The 20,589-nt window shown below is 47.0% G+C and overlaps 1 protein-coding gene across 1 annotated transcript in view; it reads right to left on the minus strand.

Moving 5' to 3' along the window:
* Positions 1 to 10,774: 10,774 nt before the first annotated feature.
* Positions 10,775 to 20,589, minus strand: part of LOC134337461 (PALM2-AKAP2 fusion protein-like) — a 73,537-nt gene continuing 63,722 nt past the window's right edge. Inside the window, 3 exon segments of the mRNA XM_063032492.1 lie at positions 10,775 to 11,571; positions 18,179 to 18,217; positions 18,686 to 18,843. Coding sequence (XP_062888562.1) covers positions 11,482 to 11,571; positions 18,179 to 18,217; positions 18,686 to 18,843 — 287 coding nt within the window. The 3' untranslated portion in view covers positions 10,775 to 11,481.

A 20,589-nucleotide genomic window follows, 5' to 3' on the forward strand; every position in this document is an offset into this window, starting at 1 on the left:
ACTCTGCACAGACTTGGCAGTCCCTGGTCATCGTCCTGATCTCCTCAAGGGAGTAAGGCAGGTTCCGGGCTTTCAAGAAGTGGAAAAGCCGGGTGACCCCCGGGTGGCAAAGATCTACATATAGGGCGTATAGCCAGTCGATCTGCGCGCTGGCGCACGTTGCCTGGGATAGGGCATCGGAGGGCTCGTTGAGCTTCCCAGGCCTGTACATGATGTCATAGTTGTAGGTGAAGAGTTCGATTCTCCACCTCAGAATTTTATCATTTTTGATTTTGCCCCGCTGTTGGTTATTAAACATGAATGCGACTGAGCGCTGGTCAGTTAGCAGGGTGAACCTTTTGCTCGCAAGATAGTGCCTCCAGTGCCTTATAGCTTCCACTATGGCCTGGGCCTCTTTCTCCACTGCAGAGTGCTGAATTTCAGGGCCTTGAAGAGTACGGGAGAAGAACGTCGGTGGTCTTCCCGCCTGGTTGACGGTAGCAGCCAGCGCAAAGTCGGAGGTGTCACTCTCTACTTGGAAGGGAATGGCCTCGTCCACCGCATGCATTGCTGCTTTGGCAATGTCCCCTTTAATGCAGCTGAAGGCCGCGTGGGCCTTGGCTGAGAGGGGGAATGTGGTGGACTTGACCGGGGGCGGGCCTTGTCTGCGTAGTTAGAGACCCATTAGGCGTAATATGAAAAGAAGCCCAGGCACCTTTTGAGGGCTCTGAGGGTGCTGGGAAGAGGGAGTTCCAACATACGGTCGGGGTCAGGGCCAATGACTCCATTCTCCACGACACACCCAAGGATAGCAAGTCGGGTGGTCCTGAACACACACTTGTCCTTGTTATAGGTGAGATTGAAAGCTTTGGCCGCTTGGAGAAATATTTGGAGGTTGTTGTTGTGATCCTGCTGGTCGTGACCGCAGATGGTGATGTTATCCAGATATGGGAACGTGGCCTTCAGTTGGCACTGGTCCACCATCCGGTCCATTGCCCTCTGGAAGACAGATACACCATTCGTGACACCGAAGGGGGCGCGCAGGAAGTGATAAAGCCTGCCGTCCTCCTCGAAGGCAGTGTAAGGGCAGTCCTCCCGGCGGATGGGGAGCTGATGGTAAGCGGATTTTAGGTCTATGGTTGAGTACACCTTGTACTGTGCTATCTGATTAACCATATCCGCGATGCGGGGTAGTGGGTATGCGTCAAGCTGCGTGAACCTATTGATGGTCTGGCTATAGTCCACGACCATCCTATTTTTCTCCCCGTTCTGAACAACGACCACCTGCGCCCTCCAAGGACTTGTGCTTGTCTCAATGACCCCCTCCCTGAGCAGCCGCTGCACCTCCGACTTAATGAAAGCTCTGTCCCCCATGCTGTACCTCCTGCTTTTAGTTGCCACAGGTTTACAGTCGGGGGTCAAGTTGGCGAACAGTGGTGGGGGAGAGATCTTGAGGGTGGAGAGACCGCCAGTAGTGTCGGTAGTGTGGCAGTTGGCATCATGTTGGGTGGGATGCGCGGGTCGGTGTGTGTGTGTGGTCAGTAGCGGGGTATGTGATGTATCCCTACAAAACTGGGGACTATGATTGGTGGGAGGGGCCCATCATACTTCATTGTCACGCTTTTCGGGTGGCTCTGGAAGTCGAGCCCCAATAGCACAGGGGCATACAGTTGAGACATCACCAGCAACGTAAAGCCTCCATATTCTGTGCCCTGCACCACTAGCGTCGCTACACAACCCCCCCCGGATGTCTGTTGTATGCGACCTGGAAGCCATGGCGACCCTCTGACATACCGGCCGTATCGTGAGTCCACAATGCCACACCGTGTCCGGGTGGATAAAACTCTCCATGCTGCCTGTGTCATACAGGCAGCTTGTCCTGCGCCCCTCCACCAGGATGTCCATCATTGACCTTGCCAGCTGGTGGGGAGGGCTTTGGTCGAGGGTCACGGAGGCCAGGGTTGAGTCGCTGTCTTGGTCCGGTGCGGTGGGGTGGCCCGTGAGCACCCGTTGGTCGTAGGCGGTTGAAGGGGGCGCCGATCAAGATGGCTGCCCCCATGTCTCGCACGTGGTGGTGGCGTGCGGGCAAGATGGCGACGCCCATGTCTCGCACACTGCGCTGCTCGATCCCGCTCGCGGTTTGGACTTACAGACATTGGCGAAGTGGCCCTTCTTTCCGCAGCTGGAGCAGGTAGCTTGTCGGGCCGCGCAGCGTTTCCGGGGGTGCTTCTCCAGTCCGCAGAAGTAGCACTTCGCGGACTCACGACTGGCTGCAGCTGAGGTCGATTTGCCGGCGGGTTGCGGGTTCTGTGGTGCCCACGAGGCCATCGGGAGATCGCGTGCCTGGGGAGCCTCAGAGTTGTGCAGAGCAGCCTCCAGCATATTGGCCAGCTCGATCGCTGAACTTAAGGTAAGATCAACTTTTTCCAGCAGCCGCTGGCGCACATACACTGACCTGGTCCCCATGACGAAGGCGTCCCTCCCTAGGAGCTCTGCATGCTGTGCCGTCATCAGCTCCTGGCAACTGCAGGCTCGCATGAGTGTCTGTAGGGCTCAGACGAACTCAGCACTTGATTCCCCGGGCCGCTGGTTTCGAGTCGCTAAACGATGTCGCGCGTTGACGCTGTTTACCGGCTGCAGGGATTGTCCTTTGTGTGCGCTCATCGTGCCGTCGTAGCTCGGCTGGTCTCTGGTCAGCGAATAGACCCGTGGACTGACCCTGGAGTTTCCAGCTTCAGGCGTTTGCAGATCGAGGTCTAACTTGTCGCGTCTCAGAGCATGTTTCATGCTTTAAAATTTACAGCGAATAAAATTGAAGCTCCTTCAATAATTCCAAAAGACAGAAGTAGGGTAAATACTGAAAGGCTTTTATTCGCAGTAAGACGTGACCTCCATGCTGAGTGTCTGCCCCTGGTCTGAGGGGGAGGAGCAGGGCGAATATGCCTTTATTCAGGGATCTGTGGGAGGAGCCCCAGGGGCAGTCAGCAGAGGGGCGTGTGCGGACAATTAACCCAGTTACAACATACATACGCGGTTTACCACAGCTGGCAGTAGAGATCCCGAGCGATCAAAAGGCAGGCAGTTGGCACTCGTCTCCTGTATTCGCCTCAATGTTTCAATCTCTCTTGTTGCTTTAATCGGTGCACAATGGGAGCTTTAATCAGCTCCAATAGAAAGCACTTGGAGTGGTCCTATCCACCAGCCCATGCTGGTTTATCCATCGGCCAAAGCCTCCCTTATAGTGGAATTATGTGGCACATCACACAAACAGGCTCATTTTCTCTCCAAATTGCGATGTGGCATGAGGACGTGGCAGAAAAGACTAGCCGGCACTCTCGCATCCAGGTCTATGGGATCTGTGATTGTGAAGAGCCCGTCATTGGTGTTGGCCATGAGGACAACCTCTAGCCATAGTCACACTTAGTCAAACTCATCAACCTCCTCTGAAGAAAACAAATGAATGGCTTTATACAAATAGAATACAGATGGTCAGACATGGAATTTGATTTGCTGTGCCAGATTATAATACATGACCCATCCCTGACACACACCCTTCACAAAATGAAGGCATAGAAACATAGAAACATAGAAAATAGGTGCAGGAGTAGGCCATTCGGCCCTTTGAGCCTGCACCGCCATTTATTATGATCATGGCTGATCATCCAACTCAGAACCCCACCCCAGCCTTCCCTCCATACCCGCTGACCCCCGTAGCCACAAGGGCCATATCTAACTCCCTATTAAATATAGCCAATGAACTGGTCTCAACAGTTTCCTGTGGCAGAGAATTCCACAGATTCACCACTCTCTGTGTGAAGAAGTTTTTCCTAATCTCGGTCCTAAAAGGCTTCCCCTCTATCCTCAAACTGTGGCCCCTCGTTCTGGACTTCCCCAACATCGGGAACAATCTTCCTGCATCTAGCCTGTCCAATCCCTTTAGGATCTTATACGTTTCAATCAGATCCCCCCTCAATCTTCTAAATTCCAACGAGTACAAGCTCAGTTCATCCAGTCTTTCTTCATATGAAAGTCCTGCCATCCCAGGAATCAATCTGGTGAACCTTCTTTGTACTCCCTCTATGGCAAAGATGTCTTTCCTCAGATTAGGGGACCAAAACTGCACACAATACTCCAGGTGTGGTCTCACCAAGGCCTTGTACAACTGCAGTAGTACCTCCCTGCTCCTGTACTCGAATCCTCTCGCTATAAATGCCAGCATACCATTCGCCTTTTTCACCGCCTGCTGTACCTGCATGCCCTCTTTCAATGACTGGTGTATAATGACACCCAGGTCTCGTTGCACCTCCCCTTTTCCTAATCGGCCACGATTCAGATAATAATCTGTTTTCCTATTTTTGCCACCAAAGTGGATAACTTCACATTTATCCACATTAAATTGCATCTGCCATGAATTTGCCCACTCACCCAACCTATCCAAGTCACCCTGCATCCTCTTAGCATCCTCCTCACTGCTAACACTGCCACCCAGCTTCGTGTCATCCGCAAACTTGGAGATGCTGCATTTAATTCCCTCATCCAAGTCATTAATATATATTGTAAACAACTGGGGTCCCAGCACTGAGCCTTGCGGTACCCCACTAGTCACCGCCTGCCATTCTGAAAAGGTCCCGTTTATTCCCACTCTTTGCTTCCTGTCTGCTAACCAATTCTCCACCCACACCAATACCTTACCCCCAATACCGTGTGCTTTAAGTTTGCACACTAATCTCCTGTGTGGGACCTTGTCAAAAGCCTTTTGAAAATCCAAATATACCACATCCACTGGTTCTCCCCTATCCACTCTGCTAGTTACATCCTCAAAAAGTTCTATGAGATTCGTCAAACATGATTTTCCTTTCACAAATCCATGCTGACTTTGTCCGATCATTTCACCGCTTTCCAAATGTGCTGTTATCACATCCTTGATAACTGACTCCAGCAGTTTCCCCACCACCGACGTTAGGCTAACCGGTCTATAATTCCCCGGTTTCTCTCTCCCTCCTTTTTTAAAAAGTTGAATTACATTAGCCACCCTCCAATCCTCAGGAACCAGTCCAGAATCTAACGAGTTTTGAAAAATTATCACTAATGCATCCACTATTTCTTGGGCTACTTCCTTAAGCACTCTAGGATGCAGACCATCTGGCCCTGGGGATTTATCTGCCTTCAATCCCTTCAATTTACCTAACACCACTTCCCTACTAACATGTATTTCACTCAGTTCCTCCATCTCACTGGACCCTCTGTCCCCTACTATTTCTGGAAGATTATTTATGTTCTCCTTAGTGAAGACAGAACCAAAGTAATTATTCAATTGGTCTGCCATGTCCTTGCTCCCCATAATCAATTCACCTGTTTCTGTCTGCAAGGGACCTAAATTTGTCTTTACCAGTCTTTTCCTTTTTACATATCTATAAAAGCTTTTACAGTCCGTTTTTATGTTCCCTGCCAGTTTTCTCTCATAATCTTTTTTCCCCTTCCTAATTAAGCCCTTTGTCCTCCTCTGCTGAACTCTGAATTTCTCCCAGTCCTCAGGTGAGCCACTTTCTCTGGCTAATTTGTATGCTTCTTCTTTGGAATTGATACTATCCCTAATTTCTCTTGTCAGCCACGGGTGCACTACCTTCCTTGATTTATTCTTTTGCCAAACTGGGATGAACAATTGTTGTAGTTCATCCATGCAACCTTTAAATGCTTGCCATTGCATATCCACCATCAATCCTTTAAGTGTCATTTGCCAGTCTATCTTAGCTAATTCACGTCTCATACCTTCAACGTAACCCCTCTTTAAGTTCAGAACCTTTGTTTCTGAATTAACTATGTCACTCTCCATCTTAATGAAGAATTCCACCATATTATGGTCACTCTTACCCAAGGGGCCTCTCATGACAAGATCACTAATTAACCCTTCCTCTTTGCTCAAAACCTAGTCCAGAATAGCCTGCTCTCTAGTTGGTTCCTCGACATGTTGGTTCAAAAAACCATCCCGCATACATTCCAAGAAATCCTCTTCCTCAGCACCTTTACCAATTTGGTTCACCCAATCTACATGTAGATTGAAGTCACCCATTATAACTGCTGTTCCTTTATTGCACACATTTCTAATTTCCCGTTTAATACCATCTCCGACCTCACTACTACTGTTAGGTGGCCCGTACACAACTCCCACCGGCGTCTTCTGCCCCTTAGTGTTACGCAGCTCTACCCATATCGATTCCACATCTTCCCGGCTTATGTCCTTCCTTTCTATTGCGTTAATCTCCTCTTTAACCAGCAACGCCACCCCACCTCCCCTTCCTTCATGTCTATCCCTCCTGAATATTGAATATCCCTGAACGTTGAGCTCCCATCCCTGGTCACCCTGGAGCCATGTCTCTGTGATCCCAACTATATCATAATCATTAATAACAATCTGCACTTTCAATTCATCCACCTTTTTACGAATGCTCCTTGCATGAAGGCCTGTCAACAGTGAAGATTAAAAGGTCTTTGATGTTGCGTTGCTTTGCTCTGAAAGAGGTGCATGTCAGTGATGGCCCATGTATCATAGTCTGGTACAGAAATACAAACTACAAGGACATTAGAAGGCACAGAGAGTAGTGGACTCTGTCCATTATATCACAGACACATCCCTCTACCTGCGTTGTCTATAGTACCTGTCTCAACAGCTTCCTTAAGGCAGCTGGAATGGAGGCATACAGCACAGAAACAACCTCTTTGACCCAACTGGTCCATGCCAATCAAGATGTCCTATCCAAGCTAGTCCCCTTTGCCCACATTTGGCCCACAACCTTCTGGACCTCTCCAAAATTGGTATCTGTCCAACTGCTTATTAAACATTTGTTATTGTGCCTGCCTCAGCCACTTCTTCCAGTAATGCATTCCATACAGGTACCACCCATTTAAAAATGCTCCCCCCTTAACCTTACACGCTCACCTCACTTTATGCCCTCTCGTTCTAGATTCCCAACCCTGAAGAAAAAAAACTGAGAGCATTCACTCCGTCTATGGCTTTATAATTTTATTCACCTCGATAAGTTCACCTCTCAGTTTTCCAAGTTGTATGGGATAAAATCCTAGCCTGTTCGATGTCTCCCTATAAATTAGTCACTCAAGTCTTGATAGCACCCTTGTAAGACAAACACAGGAAGATCTACAGATGCTGGAAATGCAAGCAATACACACACGTGAGTCCATGGCCTCCTCTACTGCTGCGATGAGGCTACTCTCAGATTGGAGGAGCAGCACCTTATATTCTGTCTGGATAGCCTCCAACCTGATGGTATGAAATTTGATTTCTTGAAATTCAGGTAATTGCCCTCCCTTCATCATTCCCCATTCCTGTTTCCCTATCTCACCTTATCTCCCTTACCTGCCCATCTCCTCCCTCTGGTGCTTCTCCCTTTGCCCTTTCTTCCATGGTCTTCTGTCCTCTCCTATCAGGTTCCCCTTCTCCAGCCCTTTCTGTCTTTCACCAATCAAATCCTCAGCTCTTTATTTCTCCACTCCCCGTCTCCCGGTTTCACCTTTCACCTTGTACTTCTTCCCCCCTGCCACCCCCCATCTTCTTGGTCTGATTCTCATCTTTTTTCCAGTTCTGTTGAAGGGTCTCAGCTTGAAACATCCACTGTTTACTTTTTTTCTGTAGATGCTGCCTGGCCTGCTGAGATCCTCCAGCATTTTGTGTGAGTTGTAATTACCCTTGTGTTTTTTTTCCACTTTAATAGCATCTTTCCTATAGCAGGGTGACCAAAACTGAACTCAACACTCCAAATGCAGGCATCCTGTACAACCGCACCATGACCTCCCGGCTTTGATATTCAACGCTCTGACTTGTGAACGCCACTGTGCCAAAAGCCATCTTCATCACCTGTCCAGCTGTGACTCCACTTTCAGGGAACAGTGCACTTGTACTCCTAGGCCCCTCTGTGTCACACACAGTGTGTTATTTTAGTACAGCCACTTGCTTTTGCCAAAAAGAACCAGAAGCAGCTGGTGGATTTCTCCTGGGTCGAGAGGAAACAGGCCTTCTGACAGCTTGAGTTTTCCCTGGAGTTAGTCACTGGAATGTGTCCCACCTTGATACTCTTTGCTTTCAGACCCTGCAGAGATACCTGCACCTTCAGCATCTTCTCAAATAGTGTATACTGGCCAGGAGCACTACCTTCAAAGGACTTTCTCACTCATCTGTCCCAGGGTGACCATTCACAGGTTAAGGAATTGGCCACTGAGGGTTAATCTGACCCAACTGCCTGCCCCTCTTACAAGACTGCATCCATGTCTGGTTACCCAGCGTGCAGTGTCTGCTGATTGTCTCCCAGAACCAGTGGGCTCAGCAGATGGAGTGCAGTGAACAGGGAAGATCCCATCGAAATCTAAAATTATAGTCAAATTATAAAAGCTTTATGGGGAGGGCCACAGTGTGGATTCTCAGACCATGCCATACAATTTTGTGTTAAAGCCCCATGAACTATTTAAGTTTGGTAACTGATAATATTCTAATATTACATACTGGGCCAAGATGGCGGTGATCTGTGATGATCAAGGTCATCAGTTTGTTAGGTTCACAGGGTATGGTTTTGGGGACAGCAAGGGGAGTTAGAGTTTAGGGAAAGGATGACGGAGGGTTCAAGATCAGGGGCGGTAAAGAAGAGTCAGGGCTGGAGAGGGATGTTGGAGCCCAGGTTGGAGTGCTCCACGGTCAAAGGCCAGTGATCCACACGGGCAAGCGCTGAGAACAAAGACCAGAGCATCTTCATGGTGAAGGATCAAGATAGGCAGACCCCAAGGATGACGGCTGGTTAGCAAGTATGAGTCGAAGGTCCACATAGGCAGGAGGCATCAGGGCTTGTGACCCCTAGGTCAATGAGTCCCGGGGTCAGAGCTCCACATGTCTGGAAGTCAAGGCACAGAGGTCAAAGTCCTATACTTGGCAAGTCCTGGGGTTGATACCCAGAGGTCAGTGACTCTGGAGTTCAATGCCTGAAGATCGAAACCCGAGTTGGCTTCTCTGAGAGTCCGGGCCAGAGAGTGGAGGCAGCCTGTTCCGGAGTTGGAGGAGTGCAAGTGTGAGTGTGTGTGAGTGTGAGTGTGAGTGTGAGTGTGAGTGTAAGGGGCTTGTTTTGCTGTTACTGGTGACGTTGCTTGGGTTGTTCTGCTTAACACTGCAATCATGCTATGCTGGTGCCAGAATGTGTGGCGACACTTTGAGGGCTGCCCCCAGCACATCCTTAGGTTATGCTTGCTGTTAATGTAAATGATGTATTTCACTGTATGTGTGTGTGTGTGTGTGATATAAATATAAAGATAAATAAATATGAATCTGAATTAATTTACTTGTAGTGAAAATATTGACCAGATTTTTCTGTATTATACAAGTGAGAATTCTTTATGAATAAAGTCTGTTTTGAAATAAAAGACACTTTTGGTCAGACATGAAACGGCACTAGCAAAATGCTACCCATCCTTCCAGGTCAGGTGATCAGACCACACCATTCCTGTCCCACTGATGTGCGGATTTGGGAAGGAGACTCTTTCATCTGCAGTTAGGAAACTCCGGGTGGGGGGGGGGTAAAACTGAAGGTTAATCCAGGACACACCGGGAACAATGGGCACAACACTGCCTAATTCCCCCACCCCTGGGATTTCCCAGATACTGCAGAGCAATGGTTCCTTGGGCATGTGTGTGGCACACACGGGTACATCACATATACAGCTCACCTGTGCACTTTGTATCCACCTCATTCATATAGTTTGTGTACACTACTCCCTAACTATATGCTGATCACATACTGCTGTATTATCTGCACACACTGACCATTCTGCAAATTCTCTCTGACTTGGAGACTTGAAAAGCACTACCCACTCTGTACACGGTGTTGTGTACACAATGCCCACACGTTGCTCTTTTTCATTATTTAACAAACAAGCCTCTGCAGGAACTCCATGGGTCCAGCAGCATTCGTGGTGGGAAAAGAATTGTCAAGATTTTGGGTCAAACCTGTGCATTAGGACACCAGTTCATGATTCACAGCTCTGGTGCATTACTCTCCCTCTGTGCACACTGTCCATCACTGTACACTGAGCTCACTCTCAGATTTTGCATACAGTTCTCACTGCAGAGATCACCAACAATCATCACTCTGCACACAGCCCTCATTCCCAACTGCTCACTCACAATCTGCACACATTTCTCACTTTGCTCTTCACTTGCACTCTGATCGTCTGGCTCACACTCTGCATTTTCGTACATACAGTATCTTGCATTCTGTGCATATACAACTCACGTGCATACACTCTGCTAACACTTATGTACGTCGATCACACAACTGCCACTCTGCACACACTGCTCACTCATATCTCATGTGCTCTTTGTCTCCATGCTTCACATTTGACAAATGCCATTCACTCACGCAATGCAAGTACTACTTACAGTACACACTACACACATGGTTTACTTTGTAGTCACATCCCCTGTGTGCACGACTTACACTATTCCCTAACAAACTCTACTTTGCTTCATTCACACATATTCTGCATATTTACACACTGCACAAACTGTCATTTGTTCACACTGCTTGTTGATTCCATTTCACTCACTCAATGTGCACAATGCTCACTTTGCACACCTAACTCACTTGCACCTTCTCTGCCCTGCTCACTCAGTCCACACGTAGAGCAGACACTGCTCACTCACGCTGCATGCACCCCACACTTGCCGCTCACTTTTCACACAGCACATCCGCACACAAGCTGCATTCACAGTTTTCTGTTCCCCTCTTAGGGCCTGCAGGGAATTTCAACACCAGTCATACTTTGTTCCAAATTCAAATTTATTATTTAGTTTAAACAATGGCACACAAGCTTAAATTTGCTTTCTTGCAAATGTTGATTGATATCTACGGAAACAAAAGTAAAGGGTTCATTGTTCTCTTCATAATATTCAGGGCTTCATGTAAATTTACCAAACTAAAGGTAAATTGCTAAGATGTCTGGTGACGTAATGGGAACAGGGTGAAAATCTGGCTGTGAACAGTGTTTCCTAATGGCCTCATGCCAATACGTCACATCTATCTAACAAGGCACTGTTAGTAAATGAAGAACATGAAATTAGGCTTGAGTATGGAGATCGGAGATTAGACACTGGAAAGGATTCTCTGTGTTTTATGGCGGAGACTATGCAGATTGGCAATTGGGTAAGATTAAAGTAGCATCCAATTTACATGCGAAAAAGCAGGGAGTTAGAGGGGATTGGCAGGTTGAAGCAAGAAGCTTAGACCTTGGACTTAAGGGACTTTGTTCTTGAAGTGTGCTGGTCACAGCTGAGTAAACTGTAGTTACTTAGAGAAAGAAATCAATCCAACGTGCTACAAAGAACTTCATTTCTATGCAATAGGCAATGCTTTCCAGAATTTCACCATCTCTATATATATATATAAAATGACACCATCTATATATATAATGATCTATGTACATAATGATATAACTGTGTGTAGGCTGGCTTCATTCATCCTGATGATTGTTGAATATCCCTGCTTCCCAGCGCTGTGCCATTACACTTTTCCGGCGAGTCACTCTGGTGGATTCAAGTACCTACAAGCAAGAAGCCAAAAGTCAGGAGAATAGGATTATGCAACCGTAAAGAACACAGAACAGACAGACCACAGGACATGAAGCACAAGTTAAGGTTTCAATGTCATGAAAAGAAGTTGACCATCAATTTGTGGGAGGTGAATGGATTACAACATGTAGGATGGATGAATGCAGGTGGGTGGGTGTGAAACGTTGGGAGGTAATAGGCAGAAGAGTTAAAGGGCTGAAGAAGGAATCTGACAGGAGAGAGAGTAGACCATGGAATAAATGGAAAGAGGTGGGGAAGCAGATGTGCTCCTCCCCCTTCCCCTACCTTTATATTCTGCCATTGTGTCTTGCATTTGTGACAGGAGTTGTGGGGAAGGGTTCAGTGAATTGTAAGCGTTTAAGGTTGAGAGAGCTTTGTCATGGAGTGTTTGTGTAAATATGTGGACAACTGAATGACATTCAGCATGTATATGAGAAGTCGTAACCTAGAATGTAAAATACAGAACAGCACAGTACAGGAACAGGCCCTTTAGCCCTCAGGGTTGTGCTGAACTGGTAATTAATATAATGGTACAGGTTTATGGTGCGTTTCTGGTGCAGTAGCTGACGGTCTTCGTTCAAGGGATGTGACTGAGCCAGCATTTAATTGCCTTGGGAAGGTGGTGGTGAGCTGCCTTCTTGAACCACCGTAGTGCTAGGAGAGGGCAAATTCCAGGAGTTTGACCCATCGATGATGAATTAACAGCAATATATTTACAAGTCATATGATGCATGGCTTGGAGGGCAACTTCCCGGGCATTCCCACACTTTTGTTCTCTTGTCTTTCTAGTTGGTAGATATTGTGTTTGAAAGGTGTTTTGTATGAAGTCTTGGTGAGTTACTACAGTTCCTCCTGTAGATGGTACAATCTGTCAGGAGTGGAGTGAGTGAATCAGGTGTCTGTCAGGCGGGCTATTCTGTCCAGTATGATGTTGAACTTCTTGACTGAAGCTGAAGTTGTACTCGTCCAGGCAAGTGTTCCCTCAGACGCCTGACTTGCAGCCTTGCAAATGGTGGTCAGACTTTGGGGAGCTGAGTTATTTGCCGCATATTCCTAGTTTCTGATTGGCATTTATAACCGTATTGTGTACTACTCCAGTACACTTTCTCGACAACGGCAACCATCAGAATATTGATATTGATAGTGGGGGATTCAGTAAGGGTAACACCATCGAACATCTGGGGGCAATAGCTGTACTTTCTCTTGTTGGACATCCTCATTGTCTGGCACTTGTGTGAGATGAATGTTACTTGCCACCTGTCAGCCCAACCCTGGATACTGTCCTGGATACATTTGGAAGTGGACAGCTTCACTGTCTGATAAGTCTTGAATAGTGCTGAACATTGTGTGAGCATCAGTGAAAATCCTTATTTCTAACCATATGATTGGAAGGGAAGGGTGGTGTGTTGAAGATTGTCTATCAATGTGAGAGCGTGATTGGAGACGGGAGAGTAAGCTTCGTGAATATTGTTGCCATGTGACAAAGGGTTTTGGGACTGCCTGGTAAGGTTTTACTGTGACCTAAACTCACATCCATGAGCAGTCCCTGTCCCAGCTGCCAGGACTTTACAGAGAAACCTACACGGCCAAAAGAAATGTCATTGACCTGATGCAATTGTGCGTCAGCTTGTTCTGGGGGTGGGGGCCAGCTGTGTGTGTGTGGGCGGGGTGGGGGGAAGGGGAGGGAAAGGGGTTTGTTTTGCTGTTATTTTGTTGAACATTGTCGGTATGCTATGTTGGCACTGAATGTACGCCAATGTTTGTGGGCTGCCCCTAATACATCTTCATATTGTGTTGGTTAATGCAAACAACACATTTCACTGAATGTTTCAATGTACATGGTTAATAAATAAATCTAAATCCCTCCCTAGGAGGAGGAGAAGATGGCGGCGCGACGGCAACGCGCGCGGCCCCTCCGGTGAATGATATCTGTAATCTGTCAAGTAGGGGACCGTTCACGATCCTGATTTGATGGAGACAGACGTGAGAGTACGGAGGAACATCTGGATAACTTCTGAAATGCCTGCTTCGCTGCTGCTGTTACTGTGTGGTAACCGGAATCTCCGGAGCTGAAGGCCCCGAAATCCTGGGCTTTGCTTGTTTCAGCAGCCGGGGAGAGGTCGGAGGCGCTCTGCAGAGGATGGCACTCAGGAGGCTGTATTGGAGAGGCTGGTCGGAAGCTCAAAGTTTTCGGACGGATGGACTCAGTGTCGGCTGTGGTCGGTTGCTTCCAAGGCACGGCAAGTTGATGGTGCCTGGAGGTTTATGGCAGGGAATTTCTCCCTTTTTCCACCTGCTATCAGGGACTTGGGAGTCGATCAACTCGGGGACTTTTGAGACTTTATTTACCATGCCCATGGTTTGTTCTTCATCAAATTATGGTATTGCTTTGCACTGCTGTAACTATATGTTATAATTATGTGGTTCTGTCAGTGTTAGTCTTTGGTTTGTCCTGTTTTCTGTGATATCACTCTGGAGAAACATTGTATCATTTCTTAATGCATGTATGCATTTCTAAATGACAATAAAAGAGGACTCATAATCTAAATCTGTACCGAATCTCCTCAGATGTTTAGCTTGACTGCAGGCTATCTGCCTCTATGTAACTAGTTAGATTGGTAGTACACGAGCAAAGAGAAGGAACAGGGTCTACTTATCCAGACTTGTGCAGTTTAGGGATTACAAGAAACTGACAACTTTTATATCTCAACAGCCCCAACCTGCATCACGTGTCATGGAAGTTGCACCCTTCACACTGGTGCAGAAGAGTGGACCATCCACTGTAGCCCATAACCAAGGCCACTCTGACACCACACATTAAAACCACAACCTGCAGACCATACAAACATAGAAACCATAGAAAACTACAGCACAGAAACAGGCCTTTTGGCTCTTCTTGGCTGTGCCGAACTATTTTCTGCCTAGTCCCATTGACCTGCACACGGACCATATCCCTCCATACACCTCCCATACATGTATCTTATTCTTAAATGTTAAAAAAGAACCCGCATTTACCACCTCATCTGGCAGCTCATTCCATACTCCCACCACTCTCTGTGTGAAGAAGCCCCCCCTAATGTTCCCTTTAAACTTTTCCCCCCTCACCCTTAACCCATGTCCTCTGGTTTTTTTCTCCCCTTGCCTCAGTGGGAAAAGCCTGCTTGCATTCACTCTATCTATATCCATCATAATTTTATATACCTCTATCAAATCTCCCCTTGTCATCCATCTCGCTCTTGGCCCGTTGGGCTGCACTCAGAATAACCACAGCGCATGAAGCCCAAGTTTGCAGGAGACTGGTTCTTGTGGACAAAGCTTTGGCGATTAGAGCTTAGGAGGACGAATACTTGGAAAGGTGAGACTGAGAGAATTGGAGACAAGATGTCAGGCCAATGATAGGTAGTTGTAGAGACTTAGGTGGACTGGGAAGGTAGGATAATGGGTGGCCACAGAAGGAGCTGCAACTTTGTTAGGGTTGGAGGATCAAATTCAAAGAGAGCAACATCTGAAGTGGCCTACCAGGAATCAAGAGAATAAAGCTGCAATGGGCCTGAAGATAATGGAGAGGTGGTAAGCCATCCTTGTGAAGATGCTCGCAGAGCATGCAAGGTGTAGACAGCCCCATAAGTTAGAGCCAGTAACGATGACAGAACAGTAATACATTTATAAGTCAGGATAGGGTATGACTTGAATTGAATCTGTAGGTGGTGGTCTTCCCAGTTAGCTGCTGGTGCTATCAAAATCAACCAGGCAAGTGTATTAGGAGTTGTTACACACTGCAGACATCATGCACATTCGGTGGAAAGAATGGATGATTGGGATGGTGGATAGACAATACAAAGCAGGCTGCCTTGTCCAGCATGGTGCTAAGATTTAGTTTTGATTATTTTTGGACTTATTCATAGAACATAGAAATCTACAGCACATTTCAGGCTCTTCGGCCCACAATGTTGTGCTGACCATGTAACCTACTCTAGAAACTGCCTAGAACTTCCCTAGCGCATAGCCCTCTATTTTTCTAAGCTCCATCTACCTATCCAGGAGTCTCTTAAAAGACCCTGTTGTATCCACTTCCACCACCGTCGCTGGCAGTACATTCCATGCACCCACCACTCTCTGTGTGAAAAACTTACTCCTGACATCCCCTCAGTACTTGTTTCCAAGCACCTTAAAACTATGCCCCCTCGTGTTAGCCATTTCAGCCCTGGGAAAAAGCCTCAGGCTATCCACATGATCAATGCCCCTCATCATCTTATACAGTCAGCCCTCTGTATCCGCGGGTTCTACATCAGCGGATTCAACCAACCGTGGATTGAAAATATTTGGGAAAAAAATTCCAGAAAGTTCCAAAAAGGAAAACTTGAATTTGCCACGCGCCGAGCACTACCTTGAATCCACATGAATGAAGTGATGTGTAGGCACACCCTGCTGTAGCCTCCCACCATTTCACAGATCCTCAGTCTCTCTCCAGCACTCGTTGTTTGAGCATTGCTCGCCTCGCATCTCGTTCGTTCGCTACTTGTGTTGTGAGCGAGAGGAAGGAGTTTAAGGCTAGTAAGGGATGGCTGGCTGGCTATGTAAAGCGCCACAGCCTCAAGAACTTAAAGATCACGGGAGAATCGGCAGCGGCTGATGTCGAGGCAGCATCGGCGTTCCCAGAAGAGCTATGATGGTGTGTCTGTACTGAACATGTACAGACTTCTTTTTTCTTGTCATTATTCCCTGAACAACACAGCATAACAACTATTTACATAGCATTTACATTGTATCAGGTATTATAAGTAATCTAGAGATGATTTAAAGTATATGGGAGGATGGGTGTAGGTTATGTGCAAATACTACGCCATTTTATATAAGGGTCTTGAGCATCCGTGGATTTTGGTACCTGTGGGGGGGGTCCTGGATCCAATCCCCGGCAGATACTGAGGGACGACTGTACACCTCTATCAGGTCACCTCTCATCCTCCGTCACTCCAAGGAGAAAAGACCAAGTACACCCAACCTATTCTCATAAGGCATGCCCTGCAATCCAGGCAACATCCTTGTAAATCTCCTCTGCACTCTTTCTATAGTATCCACATCCTTCCTGTAGTGAGGTGACCAGAACTGAACACAGTACTCCAAGAGAGGTCTGACCAAGGTCTTATATAGCTGTTACATCACCTCACAGCTCTTAAACTCAATCCCATGGTTGATGAGAGCCAACACACTTTACATCTTCTTAACAACACTGTCAACCTGCGCAGCAGCTTTGAATTTCCTAGTGACATGGACCCCAAGATCTCTCAGATTCTCCACAGTGCCAAGGGTCTTACTATTTATATTATATTCTGCCTTCAAATTGGACCTACCAAAATGAACCAGTTCACACTTCTCTGGGTTGAAGTGCATCTGCCACTCCCCAGCCCAGTTCTGCATCCTATCAATGTCCTGCTGTAACCTCTGACAACTCTCCAGACTATCCACAACACCCCCAACCTTTGTGTCATCAGCCGTGAAGAGATTTCTATCATATTCCTGACTCATGCTTCAAAGATAGAGAAAAAAACTTCGGGGTGTCTGGAGGTAACCATTCACTTCCTCTAACTTTGCTTTATTACCTATGGCACTTGTCACTGGTCCAATTGAGTTTCTGATGAATGGTGAGCTCCATGATATCCATGGCGAAGTTAAAGTTAGGTGGTCAGACTCCCTTAGGCATTTTGTGATGTGAGTTCCTCACCACTTCTCAGTCTGTATCTGAAAGTTGTCTTGATCTTGCTGCACATAAGTTCATTTGCTTCATTTGCTGAAGAATTGCAAATGGAAATGAGCATTGTGCAATGGCAGTGAGCATCCCCACATTTGACCTTATGCAGCAGGAGAAGGTTACTGGGTCCAAAGCCCTGTCTTGAGGAACTCCTCCAAGGATATCACACCTCTGGAATCCATGGTGGGACCTGACCATTGCTCACTGGGAGTAGACCAATCGACTGAACTGTCCAGAGTCTTTTTCAGACTGTCAGGTTGATGCCAGTGTCCTACGTGCTGGAGACTCAGCAGGTTGTAGAGCTCAGTTCTTCAGTAAGAGTCAGATACTGTCCTGTTCTAAATTCTGTGCTGCATCGGTCTCTCACTATATTACGTACATGTTGGGAATCATTGGTCTCTCACTATATTACGTACATGTTGGGAATCATCTTTCCTGAGACCGGCTTCTGAGGTGGTCGGATCTCAGGGAGAAGCTGAATATAAGGGACTGCACATGTTTTCACTCAGTGCCAAATTATAGTCGACATTTCTTGTCACTGTGGTGCCAACAGACCACAGTGATCTAGGGAAGTGCCTCGCTATCGTCTTCTCCAGGGTCCTAGGGTAGGCAACATTCCTGTTAGAAATGCCCTTGTGACATGGAGGTGCAGAAAACTCAGGAGCGGATCATTGTTAGGGTGTAAGCCAGAGGAGCCTACATCTCTCAAGCACATTGAAGAGCAGCAGCCAAGCTGTTAGTTCTGCTGAATGACTTATTGAGTATATACGGTGACATGCAACAGACTGAAAGCCAGCAAGCTGAAGGTCGGTGCAAGAAAACGTGACTACCTCAGTATTGACGTCATCAGAAGGCTCGATGCCTGCATACTGGAGTTATAAAAAAAACATCAAGAATTTGAGTAAGTGTCATTAAATAAACCACAGTTAAACCAACAAAAGCAATCCTTACACTGTTAAGCCCCTTCGCTGTCGCTGGGACTTGCCTTCCCATGGCACTGTCATTTGCAGGCCTGTTCATAATTACACAGGTCAAGGAGGAGCCAGTAGTCAGAACACAGCACATTACCTTGGCTTTACACATTAAAAACATCAGTATCTGTGTTCCTGTGTCAGCTCTCACTCTCCCCCACAGTCCCCCATCGCCCTCCCAATCACACATCACATGTAGTTACACTGAGATGTCTTTGAGACCTTTCATCAGCTTAAGAATCCAATCATTTCCATATGAACCTAGATTTATTATCTACGGACAGAGGGAACAAACACTGCAAACATGCCTCAAAAAGTAAGTTGAATATCTGGCCTAAAAGGAAAGAAATTCAAACTCCAACTTACTGAAGATTCATCCTTCTTTCCCGGAGGTTTCAGGTTCCTCCCTTCCTGGCTGTGCGTCACTGGGAGATCTTTGGATTGATCTTCGTTCAAAGCTCCAGCTCTTGAAGTCCACTCAGGATGCACCAGGGAACTTTCGGACTCTGATACGGAGGTTGATGCTGCAAGGAAGGCACAAGATCTTTAATCTTAAATACTGAGGGACTACTGTCAGAGGCACAGCATGGAGAGAATGCTGCGCTGTTCGAATACAGTACAGAGAGAAGGGTGCTTTGTGGGAGCAGAGAACTGAGGACGTGCCACTCTACGATGGGCAGTACTTTGGGAGAGCTGCACTGTGGGAGGGTCAGTACTGTTGGAGGTTCACACTGTGTGAGGTAAGGTACCAAGGGAGGTTCACACTGTGTTTTGGGCTTTTTTTGAGGGAAGGCTGCGCTCTAGGAGGGGTGGTACTGAGGGAGTGTTGTACTGAGGGAGTGCCGCACTGTGGGAGAGACAGAATTGAGGGAGCATCACATTGTGGAAGGGTAGATACTGAGGCATGTCCCCAAATTATCAAGCTCTCTTAGTCTTGAAAGTAGAACTATACACAACTCTGGTCTGAGATGTTGCAAAGGGAGAGGGGGAGCAATATCCTTGCAGGTAGGTTTGCTAGCATGGTTCTGGAGGGTTTAAACTAATTTGCGAGGGGGATGGGACCCACAGCGATACAGCAGTGAAAGAAGTGCATGGAGTAAAACCAGATCTAACATACAGAGAGGCTTTGAGGAAAGAGAAGCAGAATAAACGGTGTAAAGACAGTAAGGTAGAAGGGCTGAAATGTGTGTACCTCAATGCAAGAAGCATCAGGAACAAAGGCGATGAACTGAGAGCTTGGATACATACATGGAATTATGATGTAGTGGCCATTACAGAGACTTGGCTGGCACCAGGGCAGGAATGGATTCTCAATATTCCTGGATTTCAGTGCTTTAAAAGAGATAGAGAGGGCGGAAAAAGGGGAGGAGGGGTGGCATTACTGGTCAGGGATACTATTACAACTACAGAAAGGGTGGGTAATGTAGCAGGATCCTCTTTTGAGTCAGTATGGGTGGAAGTCAGGAACAGGAAGGGAGCAGTTACTCTATTGGGGGTATTCTATAGGCCCCCTGGTAGCAGCAGACATACCGAGGAGCAGATTGGGAGGCAGATTTTGGAAAGGTGCAAAAATAACAGGGTTGTTATCATGGGTGACTTTAACTTCCCTAATATTGATTGGCACCTGATTAGTTCCAAGGGATTAGATGGGGCAGTTTGTTAAGTGTGTCCAGGACGGATTCCTATCACAGTATGTGGACAGGCCGAACAGGGGGAATGCCATACTTGATCTAGTACTAGGTAATGAACCGGGTCAGGTCACAGGTCTCTCAGTGGGTGAGCATGTGGGGGACAGTGACCACCACTCCCTGGCCTTTAGCATTATCATGGAAAAGGACAGAATCAGAGAGGGCAGGAAAATTTTTAAAATCCCAATTTTTGATTGGGGAAAGGCAAATTATGAGGCTGTAAGGCTAGAACTTGCGGATGTGAATTGGGATGATGTTTTTGCAGGGAAATGTACTATGGACATGTGGTCGATGTTAGGGATAAATTTGTCCCGGTGAGGAAGATAAAGAATGGTAGGGTGAAAGAACCATGGGTGACAAGTGAGGTGGAAAATCTAGTCAGGTGGAAGAAGGCAGCATATTGAGGAATATAGGGAAGCAAGAAAGAGGCTTAAGAAGGGGCTGAGAAGAGCAAGAAGGGGGCATGAGAAGGCCTTGGCAAGTAGGGTAAAGGAAAACCCCAAGGCATTCTTCAATTATGTGAAGAAAAAAAGGATGACAGGAGTGAAGGTAGGACCGATTAGAGATAAAGGTGGGAAGATG

Source organism: Mobula hypostoma, chromosome 24 (genome assembly GCF_963921235.1).
Source record: "Mobula hypostoma chromosome 24, sMobHyp1.1, whole genome shotgun sequence".
NCBI classification, from domain to species: Eukaryota; Metazoa; Chordata; class Chondrichthyes; order Myliobatiformes; family Myliobatidae; genus Mobula; species Mobula hypostoma.